At 37.5% G+C, this 14,893-nt stretch overlaps 1 protein-coding gene across 3 annotated transcripts in view; it reads right to left on the bottom strand.

The window, feature by feature from the left end:
- Positions 1–14,893, bottom strand: part of MMS22L (MMS22 like, DNA repair protein) — a 123,493-nt gene that overhangs the window by 90,179 nt on the left and 18,421 nt on the right. For all 3 annotated transcript variants that reach the window (XM_065911348.1, XM_065911349.1, XM_065911350.1), the window contains 2 exons: positions 13,764–13,937; positions 1,778–1,840 (listed from right to left, as the gene is read on the bottom strand). In XM_065911348.1, the coding sequence (XP_065767420.1) occupies positions 1,778–1,840; positions 13,764–13,937 (237 nt within the window). The remainder of the gene's footprint in view (positions 1–1,777; positions 1,841–13,763; positions 13,938–14,893) is intronic.

Below are 14,893 nucleotides of genomic sequence, written 5' to 3'. Positions count from 1 at the left end.
CTACAGAGGAATGCCTACCAATTTTATTTGAAGACTGCTGTATATGTAAAACATTTTTTTTTTTTTAATATTGCAAACAGACTCTTTCTTTCACAGTTGGAAATGAGGTCAAAAAATACAAGCACGGTCAGATTTTAATTTACCTCAATGGGGGAAAACAGATCATCACACTGAGAGCTCTATCCAAATATATTATTTATTCTTTATGACCACCTAATGAACCCACAAAATTGGTTTCAAGAACTCCACCAAGTAGTCCTATACTACTTATAAAATCTAATTTGATATAATCAAGGCAAGACAAAATTGAGATTACTAGAGAGAATGGACCGCTTTTTTCTGAACATTACAATGACCTCTTCTCTCACAGGAAAGGTATTTCTTTGACTTTATGCTAGACCTAAATTCAGAGAAAGTTTCTTAGATTAGCTGTTCTATCCTTGCTTCTAGGATGATTGACTTGGCCCAGTTTTCTCAGGTCTTCCCTGGTTTTATCACCAAAAGTCCCACATCTTGGGATATCCTAAGCCAGGTAAATCTACATGGTCAGTCTACCTCCTTACAAGAATTAGGGATGTATCTTCACAACAGCTTTAGTAGATACCATTAAAACACTGATGATGTAAATAATGGCCACTTTTTAAGGATTCCATACATTCTTGAAGTAAAAAAAAAAAAAATACATGTCTGAAACTTGGAGCTACTAAAATCAGTATGTTCTCAAAAAGAACACAGGAGAAAGCCAATTAAAATGATACAAAAAAAGAAACAACAATTTTTACAATGGTTGAGATAACAGCTCTTTTGCTTCAGATACAACTGATGTATTCACAGTTCTTTGGCATTCTAATCTAGAAATCTTAGCTCATAATTAGAAGTTTTATCTTATAACTAAATGTACTTATATTTTCACCTAAAAAAGTTAACAGTAATGATAATAGGGAAAACAAAATTTTAAGCTATTAAAATGATTTTCAAAGATATGGGTAAAAAATAAACGTATGTGTACATGTGGGGCAGTCTTGTACTACTATATTTTTTATTCCTCTTCAGGTTTTTAACAATCCTCATTTCTTAACAGAAAATGAGTCTATTACCCACACTAAAAAAAATACTAAAATTTCCCTTTAGAATCTTACATAAACAACTTATGCCACAAAACTTTACAGAACTATAATACAATATGTTTAAAGAGATGATGAAGAACTCACTTAAAACTATTTTAAAAGGAGGTCAAATCTGACCTCTGGGCCATGAAGCACTGCATTAACAGTTGTGCAGAAAGAAAAATGATAAGCTATGAAATGAGGCTCAGAAACTAGGACCTTATCAGTCAGAGTACGATTCAAGCCTGTAAGACAAATTGCCCAGCAAGGCAAGTCGCCTTCCTGCTGTGACGAGGATACAGCTGAGTTTCCAATGCCACTGACTATCTCCCTCATCGTGTCTCCTAGACTTGATATCACACAGTCAAGGAATGGCTGATTCTGAAGCATCTGCTCCTTATTTTGAATACATTCTGTCAAAGTCAGCAACTAGGATAATTATCTTTGTCCTTTAACTGGAAACGCAGTGCTAAAATAAAAGCCTTCAAAATAAAAACTATTGTACGAGGACCCTGCCTTAACAAAGAATGCTGACTCTTATCTCAGGTTTCTAATAAGTAAACCAAGTTTGTTATTTAAATCATCTTAACGGTTTGCTTGGTCCTTAAAAATAAAATCTGTAACATAAAAATTTAGCAAAGCCCACAAACCATCTCACTTTAAATGTGTACCTGAACACTGATGGACTTTTTCAGCAGTTCTTCTACAAAGCTCCAGTTTGATTCCATTTGTCTCTAGAAAGGGAGAAAATATTGCAGTAAAATTATTGTTCTTAAATACTCCAATTATCAGGAGTTGTTTTATTAAAGTGGTACTTCTATAAAATAAACGTTTTAACAAATAGTAAACTTCTGCTATCAATTATTATCTAATAGGAAATAGAGTCTTTTACACCACCGAGGGTCTTCCTTATTCTGTACTTTACTCAGTAGAGATTTTTACCTTTCTTTTATGCTAACGGCCTACAAAATGGTCTACTCTAGTAGACAAGTAACTAAACAATTCACATTTGGTACCTCATTTAGCCAGTGGTCACTTACCAGGCAACCTCAAATATCCAGAAGCCTCTACAATAAACAAAGGAAAAAACAACTCAAAAAGCCAACATATTTTCACAAAGGCTGAGCAATGAGAACAACTCTACTTTTCCAAAGGGAAAACCTGGAGGAACTTTTCACAGGATGCCTGGTTCACTTGATTCCCAGATGGATCAGTAGTAAAAAGAACTGCCTGCAGTGCAGAAAAACCAGATTTGATCTCCGGGTCAGGAAGATCCCCTGAAGGATGAAATGGCAACCCACTCCAGTATCCTTGCCTGGAGAATCTCATGGACAGAGGAGCCCAGTAGGCTACAGCCCACGGGGTCGCAAAGAGTTGGCCACGACTGAGCACGCATGCTGGTTCACTTGATATTCAGTTCTTAAAGATCTGGATATATGGATACTGGTCAAAACCAGAAGCCAAGAAAGTGCATTCATAAAGATGCAGATCACAGGAAGTTTCAAACAAGGGAAGAACAAAAGGTGCAAGAGCAAGCCTGAGACCTCAGAAAGCTAAGCCAGAGGCCTTAAAGAACAAAGTCAAAGAGATTCCTCACACCCTCCTATCCCTATTATAGCATCCATGCTGTTCATAAGGATGAACTCCAGTGACCAATAAAAAGTTAAAGCACGTTCAGATTTTAAGTGACTGGATAATGCTCATGTAAGATGGATGCTAACGACAAGAAATCACTGAACAAATATTTCCTTAATAAAGGTGCTTAGTGACTGTGGTAGCCAGCTCTAAGACAGCCCCTAGAGATCTCTGCTTCTTGGAATTTATGCCCTTATTCAATCCCCTCCCACGCTGTTGGTCTGTTAATAGAAGACTACCAGCACTAACAGTACTGAAAGTATGTCAGTCCCAAGATTAAAGGACACGGAAGCTTCTGTCTTAATGACGATCTCTCTCGTTGACTCCTGGGAAAAGTTATGCTAAGAACAGTACCGAAGAGGCTTACATGATGGGTAATTAAGGCCTTCTGTCAAGGTTAGCGAGAAGATAAGCAAACCCTCCAGCCCCAGAGACTGAGGTGCCAGGGTACAGTTTGATTACAAACTCATGAGATTCTGAGCCAGAACAACCCACTTAGGCTTCTACTGGGTGTCAGACCCTCAAGAACTGTGTGAGGTGTTCATTCTTTTAAGGAGCAAAATTTTGTTACACATCAGTAGATAGCTAGTATTGTACAATGATGTAGTTTTCAGAAAGGAATTATTGGTTTTCTCAACTATATTTATGTAAATAAAGTACATGCAAAATATTTATCAGGAAAAAACATTTAATATAGAATTTGCCCTGGGCCAAAGAGAACTACATGGACATCATCAGATGGTCAATACTGAAATCAGATTGATTATATATTCTTTGCAGGTGAAAACAAAGAAGCTCTATACAGTCAACAAAAACAAGACCTGGAGCTAACTATGGTTTAGATCATGAACTCCTTATTGCAAAATCAAGATTTAAATTGAAGCAAGTAGGGAAAACCACCAGACCATTCAGGTATGACCTAAATAAAATCCTTTACGATTATACAGTGGAAGTGACAGATTCAAGGGATTAGAACTGATAGAGTGCCTGAAGAACTATGGATGGAGGTTCGTAACAGGAGGGGGTAACCAAAATCATCCCAAACAAAAAGAAATGCAAAGAGGCAAACTGGTTTTCTAAGAGGTTTCACAAATAGCTGAGAAAAGAAGAGAATCGAAAGGCAAAGGAGAAAAGGAAAGATACAGAGTTCCAAAGAATAGCAAGAAAAGATAAGAGCCCTAAGTGAACAATGCAAAGAAATAGAGGAAAACAACAGAATGGCAAAGACTGAAGATCTCTTCAAGAAAATTGGATACCAAAAGAACATTTCATACAAAGATGGGTACAACAAAGGACAGAAACAGCGAGGACCTAACAGAAGAGATTAAGAAGAGGAGGCAAGAATACATAAAAGAACTGTACAAAAAAGGTATTAATGACCCAGATAACCACAAAGGTGTAGTCACTTACCTAGAGCCAGACATCCTGGAGTATGAAGTCAAGTGTGCCTTAGGAAGCATTACTATAAACAAAGCTAGTGAGAGTGATTGAATTCCAGCTGAGCTATTTCAAATCCTAAAAGATGATGCTGCTAAAGTACTACACGCAATATGCCAGCAAATGTGGAAAACTCAGCAATGGCCACAGGACTGGAAAAGGTCAGTTTTCATTCCAAACCCAAAGAAAGCAGTGCCAAATGTTCAAACTACTGTACAGTCGAGCTCATTTCACATACTAGCAAGTTAATGGTCAAAATTCCCCTGCATACCGTCACACGTTGATGCTAATAGTTTAGTTTCAAAAAACTAAAATCATGTCACCCAGTCCCATCACTTCATGGCAAATAGATGGGGAAACAATGGAAACAGTGACAGACTTTATTTTTTTGGGCTCCAAAATCACCGTGGATAGTAATTGCAGTCACAAAATTAAAAGACATTAGCTCCTTGGAAGAAAAGCTATGACAAACCTAGCCAGTATATTAAAAAGCAGAGACATCACTTTTGCAAACAAAGGTTTGTACAGTCAATGCTATGTTTTTTCCAGTAATCATATACAGATGTGAGAGTTGGATCATAAAGAAGGCTGAGTGCCCCCAATAATTGACGCTTTCAAATTGTGGTGCTGGAGAAGAATAATGGGGAGTCCCTTGGACAAAGGAGATCAAACCAGTCAATCCTAAAGGAAATCAACCCTGAATACTCATTGTAAGGACTGATGCTGAAGTTGAAGCTCCAATACTTTGGCCACCTGGTGCAAAGAGCTGACTCACTGGAAAAGACCCTGATGCCAGGAAAGATTGAGGGCAGGAGAAAAAGGGGGCAACAGAGGATGAGATGGCTGGATGGCATAAATGACTCAATGGACATGAGGTTGAGCAAGTTCCGGGAGTTGGTAACGGACAGGGAAGCCTGGTCTGCTGCAGTTCATGGGGCCACAAAGAGTCGGACATAAGAGCGACTGAACTGAACTGAGTCTCCACGTCCAGCCAACTACGTAACCTGAAGCAATGCTCATTTTAAGGTTGTATTTTACACCTTTATCTAACCACTATTCCAAAAGTTTCAAAGACAAGAACCAGTTGGCCAGACTGATTGTACTGATGATCCCTGCAATGTCCCAAAGTAATTATTCTCTTTAAACTATATTTGCTTTTAAAATAGGTGATTAAAATTGTAAGAGGTAACACTCGTCAGGAGCAAGGCAAAGATGCCCACTTTTATCACTTTTAACTGGAAGAAATCAACATTGTTAAAATGACTGTACTACCCAAGGCAATCTACAGATTACCTATCAAATTACTCATGTCACTGTTTACAGAACAAGAACAAAAAAATCTTATCTGTATGGAAACACAAAAGACCCCGAACAGCCAAAACGATCTTGAGAAAAAAGAATGGAACTAGAGAAATCATGTGCCCTGACTTCAGATTATATTAGAGACCTATAATAATTTTTTAAAAAGTGTGGTACCGGCACAAAAACAGAAACATAGATCAATGGAATAGGATAAAGTCCAGAAATAACCCCCCACACTTCCGGTCACCTAACCTATGACAAAAGAACATACAATGGAGAAAACAGCCTGTTCAACAAGCAGTGCTGGGAAAACAGGGCAGCTGCATGTAAAAGAAAGAAATCATAACATTCTCTTAACATCATATGCTAAAATAAATTAAAAATGGAATAAAGACCTACATGGACCAGATACTATAAAATATAAATAAATCACAGCAACGTTTTTGGATCCATCTCCTATAGTAATGGAAACAAAAACAAAAACACACAAATGAGAGCTAGTTAAACTTAAAACCTATTGTACAGCAAAGCAAGCCATAAACACAATTAAATGACAACTCACAGAACGGGAGAAAATATTTGCAAATGATGTGACTGAAAAGAGATTCATTTCCAAAACATACAAACAACTCACATAGCTCAATATCAAAAAACCAAACACTCAATCAAAAACTGGGCAGATGACCTGTACAGACATTTCTCTAGAGAAGACAGATGGCCAACAATCACACGAAAAGATGCTCAATATTGCGAATTATTAGAGAAATACAAATCAAAACTATAATCAGGTATCACCTCACATTATCAAAAAGTCTACAAATAATAAATGGTGGAGAGGGTGTTGAGAAGAGGAAATCCTCCTATACTGTTGGTGGGAATGTAAATTGGTATGGCCGCTATGGAGAACAGTAAGGAGTCTTCAGTCTTTGAAAAACTAAAAATAAGAGTTACCGTATGATCCAGCAATCCCACTCCTGGGCATATACCCAGAAAAGGCAAAAACTAATTCAAAAAAATACATGTACCCCAATGTTCATAGTAGCACCATTTACAATAGCCAAGACATGGAAGCAACCCAAAGTCCATCCACAGATGAATGGATAAAGAAGAGGCTGTGTACACACACACACACACACACACACACACACACACACACACACACACACACACACACAGGAATATAAGTCCATCCACAGATGAATGGATAAAGAAGAGGCTGTGTACACACACACACACACACACACACACACACACACACACACACACACACACACACACACAGGAATATAAGTCCATCCACAGATGAATGGATAAAGAAGAGGCTGTGTACACACACACACACACACACACACACACACACACACACACACACAGGAATATTACTCAGCCATAAAAAAGAATGAAATAATGCCATTTCCAGCAACACAGGTGGACCCAGAGATCATACTAAGTTAAATAAGTCAGCAAAAGACAAATATTATATATCACTTACATGTGGAATCTTAAAAAACGATACAAATGAACTTATTTACAAGACAGAAATAGACTCACAGACAAAGAATACAAGCTTATGGTTACCAAAGGAGAAAGGGGGAAGATATAAATTCGGAATACAGGATTAACAGATATACGCTACTACTAACACACTACTACATATAAAACAGATAAACAAGGATCTACTATATACCACAGGGAACTCTATATTCCGTATCTTGTATTAACCTATAATGGAATGGAATATGAAAAAGAACACTTCTGTATACCTGAAACACTAGAAATCAACTATATTTCTAAAGAATAAAAGCAAAACAGTTGCCTGAGGTTGTAAGAAGATAACAATCTAGGTTGGGAGACAAGCATTAAACAGAAATATATGAATATGTAAAGCCTCTAGAATGAAAAGGGAGATACAGAATTTTTCTTATAAGCCAGTACTAAGCAATTGGCAAGTTTTTATTTAAATACACATATAGCTAATGACTAGATTACAAAAACTTAAAAAAAAAAAATCAACCATATCTGAAATCAACCTAAAATGGAAAGATTTCACATTAACCTTCAGGGCAAAGCAGTTTACATTTAAAAACTGAAACATCTTTATGATTATCACAAGACTGGAGGTAGTTCTCTGCTGCAGAATATATGACTAATCATTGTTGCTTTCTATCATCCTCTCACACCAGGTAATTCTTTAGTGGAATAAAGCATGATCGATGCATAACCATTTTCTATACAGCAGCCAGCTATGCTAATACATCATAAAGAGAAAAGAAATTCAGATAATTTTCAAAACTCTCATCTAAGTAGATCTCAAACACAAATTAACATCCTATAGAATCTCTGAAAGAATGAGTTAATATACACTTATGATCAAAGATTAAAATAATTATATGATTTATAAACCAAATTGAGAAACTTCTGAGAATAAAAGGGGGAAAACTAACCAGATGGAATGAGGGGGAAATGGACACAAACTGTGATTGTCCCTGGCAAATTGGTACACATGGTTACCTTCCCAGAGGTATCCATAAGATGAAGTCCTCAGAAAGTTCCTAATATCGAATTTATCTAAGTAATAAAAAAAAATAGGTTGCTATTTTTCCTTAGTAGCAACTATTTTAGTAGCTATTGTTTTTTAGTTGTACACAGTACAACTACTGTGTACCTCAGTCTCTTTACCTGTAAAATGGATATAATACTAATCTCTCGCCTACTTCCTAACACTTCACTGAGATAAAAACCAAATAGTCACTCTGAGATATTAAACACTTTGCAAATGCAAAATGCTGAAGGTAACAACCCTAATGAAAACCATCATTAACTGGAGAGTTTGAGTTTTTCTTTTAAAGCCGTTAAGAAATCAAGAAATGTTTGAAACTCTTTGAGGACTCATGAATAAAGGCAGAATCTGTTTGACATATATACACAAGTATGACACAACTTTATTATTTTTATTATATAAAAGTAGTTTTTCCCCCAAATACTCTGGCTCTCTTTCGGAGCAGGAAATGGCAACCCATCCCAGTATTCCTGCCTGGAGAATCCCATGGACAGAATAATCTGGTGGGCTACAGACCACAGAGTTGCAAAGAGCCGGACACGACTGAGCAAGTAACACATGGCTCTCTCCTCTAAATCTCTCTACAACTTATACATAATTTTAAAGATTAAGATTAAAAACATATGTATCTTGACAAAAGCAAATCATACAAGAACTACTGGCAATCTTAAAAGACATAGGTTAATCTATTCTAAACACAGACAATTCTTTCACTATCTTGATCCAGAGCTAATAAAAGCAATAATGTCCCATGGAGTTCTCTGTATGAAACAGAAGAGTGGTTTCAGCAATGGCAACTGAGGGTTGTACCAGTACAATTCAACACTACAACAGTAATAGTAGTGATATATATTAATGTGGCTAGATTACCTACCATACTGGGAGTATGTGGGGGTCAATATCAGCCACTACTGCAATGTACTGCTTATTGAAATAAGTGTTAATGGCAGTTCCAGCAAGCATTAATAACTTGAAAGCATATTACTTGAAGAGGCAGCACAATTTATTTCATGAGTATCCTATCATGGGCACCTATTATTTTGATAGCCACTCAACAGGAATTCACGAAGTGCTTAACTAATTGCCATATTCATTTACAGTGATTTAAAAATCAGAAATATGTATTTGGAAGAATTAAGGCAAAAGAAATAAAAATGCTTATGAAAAGACCTTTGAATTATAGGTAAATTTTTTAAGTTGTTGTTCTAGTATTTTAAGACCTAAAAGAAGTGAAACATAACCATATTAACTCCCTTAAGATACTCAATAAGAGCACTTCTGCAGTAATAATAGCATTTATCCTTTTCCACACACCAGTATGGGAAGGACTCACAAGCATAAACAAAGGACTTACGACCTTTCTCCGAGAAGCTCATTCTATTGTTCTCTCTCAAAGAGTCAGTAAAATGCTTAAATACACTGATCCTGAGCAGTATATGGACTTGTCGGAGCACTTTCTGACTTGACTTACTTTATCTTGGGCTCTCCTAAAGGATCTTTTTTACTAAGGGATCACTTAGAGGCCCTCCCCATTTCTAAAACACTATGTCAATACTAACTGACCCTCAGATTTCCATGGATGATTTCTGGGCTCTGTCCAGTATTCCAAAAAGAGAAAAATATGTGAAGTCCATCAAGGAACATATTTCATAAAGCAGTGGTTTCCATACCTGAAAGAGATTCACGGAGCTTTTCAAACATAAGAATTCCCAAACTCCAGATCAGATTATAGTACTAAAACAGGATCTCCAGATTTTAAAAAATCTGAATTTTTACAAGCTCACAGAGTAGGCCTGTTGATCAGAGAGCTTTGTAATCATCCCCACAAAAAAAGACCAATTTTGAAAATATAGACACATTGGTTTCAAGATTCTAGATGCTTACTTTATGGAACTAATGGCTTTATACAATACTAAACGACTTCTGCGGAGAAGGCAACCCACTCCAGGACTCTTGCCTGGAAAATCCTATGGATGGAGGAGCCAGACAGGCTTCAGTCCATGGGGTCGCCAGGAGTCGGACACAACTGAGCGACTTCCCTTTCACTTTTCACTTTCATGCATTGGAGAAGGAAATAGCAACCACTCCAGTGTTCTTGCCTGGAGAATCCCAGGAATGGGGGAGCCTGGTGGACTGCTGTCTATGGGGTCACACAGAGTTGGACATGACTGAAGCAACTTAGCAGCAGCACCAAGCTACTTCTGACAGAATGTGGTCCACTGGAGAAGGGAACGGCAAACCACTTCAGTATTCTTGCCTTGAGAACCCCAAGAACAGTATGAAAAGGCAAAAAGATAGGACACTGAAAGTTGAACTCCCCAGGTTGGTAGGTGCCCAATATGCTGCTGGAGATCAGTGGAGAAATAACGCCAGAAAGAATGACGAGAGGGAGCCAAAGCAAAAACAACACCCAGTTGTGGATGTGACTGGTGATAGAAGCAAGGTCTGATGCTGTGAAGAGCAATACTGCATAGGAACCTGGAGTATTTGGTCCATGAATCAAAGCAAATTAGAAGTGGTCAAACAGGAGATGGCAAGAGTGAATGTCGACATTCCAGGAATCAGTGAACGAAGATGGACTGGAATGGGTGAATTTAACTCAGATGACTGTTAAAACTACTACTGTGGGCAAGGAAACCCTTAGAAGAAATGGAGCAGCCATCATGGTCAACAAGAGAGTCCAAAATGCAGTACTTGGACGCGATCTCAAAAATGACAGAATGATCTCTATTCGTTTCTAAGGCAAACCATTCAAGATCACGGTAATCCAAGTCTATGTCCCAACCAGGAATGCTGAAGAAGCTGAAGTTGAACGGTTCTATGAAGACCTACAAGACCTTTTAGAACTAACACCCAAAAGAGATGTCCTTTTCATTACAGGGGACTGGAATGCAAAAGAGGGTAGTTAGGAAACACCTGGAGTAACAGGCAAATTTGGCCTTGGAGTACTGAATGAAGCAGGACAAAGGCTAATAAGAGTTGTGCCAAGAGAACACACTGGTCATAGCAAACACTCTCTTCCAACAACACAAGAGAAGACTCTACACATGGACATCACCACACGGTCAACACCAAAATCAGATTGATTATATTCTTTGCAGCCAAAGATAGAGAAGCTCTATACAGTCAGCAAAAACAAGACCAGGAGCTGATTGTGGTTAAGATCATGAACTCCTTATTGCCAAATTCAGACTTAAATTGAAGGAAGTAGGGAAAACCACTAGACCATTCAGGTATGACCTAAATCAAATCCCTGATGATTATACAGTGGAAGTGAGAAATAGATTAAGGGACTAGATCTGATAGAGTGCCTGATGAACTAAGGATGGAGGACATTGTACAGGAGATAGGGATTAAGACCATCCCCATGGAAAAGAAATGCAAAAAAGCAAAATGGCTGTCTGAGGACGCCTTACAAATAGCTTGAAAAGAAGAGAAGCCAAAACCAAAGGAGAAAAGGAAAGATATTCCCATCTGAACGCAGAGTTCCAAAGAATAGCAAGGAGAGATAAAAATGATCAATGCAAAGAAATAGAGAAAAACAACAGAATGGGAAAGACTAGAGATCTCTTCAAGAAAATTAGAGATACCACGGGAACACTTCATGCAAAGAAGGGCTCGATAAAGGACAGAAATGGTATGGACCTAACAGGAGCAAAAGATATTAAGAAGAGGTGGCAAGAATACACAGAAGAACTGTACAAAAAAGATCTTCACCACCCAGATAATCACGATGGTGTGATCACTCACCTAGAGCCAGACATCCTGAAATGTGAAGTCTAGTGGGCCTTAGGAAGCATCACTATGAACAAAGCTAGTGGAGGTGATGGAATTCCTGTTGAGCTATTTCAAATCCTGAAAGATGATGCTGTGAAAGTGCTGCACTCAATATGCCAGCAAATTTGGAAAACTCAGCAGTGGCCACAGGACTGGAAAAGGTCAGTTTTCATTCCAATCCCAAAGAAAGGCAATGCCAAAGAATGTTCAAACTACCGCACAATTGCACTCATCTCACATGCTAATAAAGAAATACACAAAATTCTCCAAGTCAGGCTTTAGCAATACGTGAACTATGAAATTCTAGATGTTCAAGCTGGTTTCAGGGAAGGCAGAGGAACCAGAGATCAAATTCCCAACATCCGCTGGATCATCAAAAAAGCAAGAGAGTTTCAGAAAAACATCTATTTCTGTTATTGACTACGCCAAAGCCCTAGACTGTGTGTATCACAATAAACTGTGGAAAATTCTGAAAGAGATGGGAATACCAGACCAGCTGAACTGCCTCTTGAGAAACCTGTACTCAGGTCAGGAAGAAAAAGTTAGAACTGGACATGGAACAATAGACTGGATCCAAATAGGTAAAGGAGGAGTATGTCAAGGCTGTATATTGTCACTATGCTTATTTAACTTATATGCAGAGTACATCTTGAGAAACGCTGGGCTGGAAGAAGCACAAGCTGGAATCAAGATTGCCGGGAGAAATATCAATAACCTCAGATATGCAGATGACACCACCCTTATGGCAGAAAGTGAAGAGGAACTAAAAAGCCTCTTGATGAAAGTGAAGGAGGAGAGTGAAAAAGTTGGCTTAAAGCTCACATTCAGAAAACTAAGATAATGGCATCTGGTCCCATCACTTCATGGCAAATAGATGGGCAAACAGTGGAAACAGTGTCAAACTTTATTTTTTTGGGCTCCAAAATCACTGCAGATGATGATTGCAGTCATAAAATTAAAACACGCTTACTCCTTGGAAGGAAAGTTATGACCAACCTGAATAGTATATTTAAAAGAAGAGACATTAGTTTGCCAACAAAGGTCCGTCTAGTCAAGGCTATGGTTTTTCCAGTGGTCATGTATGGATGTGAGAGTTGGACTATAAAGAAAGTTGAGCACCAAAGAATTGATGCTTTTGAACTGTGGTGTTGGAGAAGACTCTTCAGAGTCCCTTGGACTGCAAGGAGATCCGATCTAGTCCATCCTAAAGGAGATGAGTCCTGGATGTTCATTGGAAGGACTGATGTTGAAGCTGAAACTCCAATACTTTGGTCACCTGATGTGAAGAACTGACTCATTGAAAAAGACCCTAATGCTGGGAAGGATTGGGGGTGGGAGGAGGAGGGGACAACAGAGAATGAGATGGCTGGATGGCATCACCGACTCGATGGACGAGGGTTTGGGTAGTTGATGGGAGTTGGTGATGGACAGGGAGGCCTGGCGTGCTGCGATTCACGGGGTCGCAAAGAGTTGGACAGGATGAGCGACTGAACTGAACTGATACTACTTCTGAAGATGGAAGAAGTTATATACAAATAAGGTGTCAAATGAATACATCAACCAGCTGGTTTTTATTTCATAGCACTTTTTAAATGACACTGAAAAAAAATGTTTCTAACTAGAAATTAACATACGAGTTAAAACCTGTCTTTTTATTTGAAGTAAACTTCTTGGTTTACTTCTTGGTTGTTTAACAGATTAAAGTATCTCCCCCCCCAAATTCTCTAACTCATTTCTGGAGATGTAGGCTTTCCCTTTGGCAAACTTAAGCGATTTTAATTATCACTTTTTAAAGATTTACAAAGATTCAGCATGTCTAGTTTCAAAAGCTAAATTTATTTCTGTAGGATTGTAATCTGATTTTTATTGTTTCTGCTCACTTTCTAATTTAACAAAAAAATATATTAACTAATAATTTAAGAAAGTTTAAAAAAATAAAATCTTACCATTTCATCTGGTGTTCCATGGCGATCGAACTGATAAAATGATGCTACATGAGTAGTAATCCACCAACTAAAACCCAATGGGTCTCTTGGCTGGACTATAAGCACAGATCTTCTTTGGTCATTTGATTTTTCAAAAAGCGTTTTGAGTAGCTTATTCAACCAGTTCCAAAATGACTATAGAAACAGAGGCATCATGATTTAATTAAATTCAGACACTGATCCAGAAACCTTGATTTGGGTTTTTTCCTTCATATTTATAAGGAAATACACACAAAAGAAATCAAACACATATGTAAAAGTCAGAGAATAATAAAAATACCAGGTTGAAAATTAGAAAATGACTAGCTCTTGCAGCTCCCACAATCACATCTTCTCCCACCCAGGAGTAACCATTATCCTGACTTCTATATCATTTTGTAAGTTTTTCCACTTAAATATACAAGCCTTAATTACACATTGTTTGGCTTCATCTTTTTTTATGTGTTTGTATTCTTATGTAACTTTGTTTCCATTCTATAACTTGATATATATCTTTTCTTATATCTTTTACTATCAGTTCCAAATTCTTCTGAACTTTTTAAAGATTCTCTTATAAACAGCTTACAGTCTTTGACAGCATGTTTTAAATGAGCAATTAGTAGTCCATTTCAGTTACTGTAATGATAAAACTAAAATCTACCACCTTTCTATATTTCTATTTATACACCTTTTTCCATCTACACCTCCTTCCTGCCTTCTTTTTGGTTGACAATATCACTGTTTTCCCCTTTATCAGGCTTTAAGTTAAACAATCTACGTTTTCTTCTTTTAGTGAAACCTTAGAAACAACAGCACACATTCAAATATCTCAGTAAGTTAACATGTATCTTGCTCTTCTCTTCAACTAAACAAAGACTTTAAAGTACTCTCATTTATGCCCTACCCAATTTATAAGCTAGTATTACTGTGTACTTTATTTCTTAACCCCACTCGATTATAATTTATACAAAACATTTACCACTTATTACTCTCTTCCTTCCTACAGCTCAGATAACCTTCCTTTTTACTGGGGCATCATTATTCTTCTACTAAATTTATCTTTCAGGATTCCCTTTAATTCTGCTTCATTGAAAACTGTTTCATCCAAGTCT

Source organism: Muntiacus reevesi, chromosome 19, assembly GCF_963930625.1.
Source record: "Muntiacus reevesi chromosome 19, mMunRee1.1, whole genome shotgun sequence".
Classification (NCBI taxonomy): domain Eukaryota; kingdom Metazoa; phylum Chordata; class Mammalia; order Artiodactyla; family Cervidae; genus Muntiacus; species Muntiacus reevesi.
Note: the sequence above shows the minus strand (reverse complement) of the source record. Positions and strands in the feature narration are given on the sequence as shown.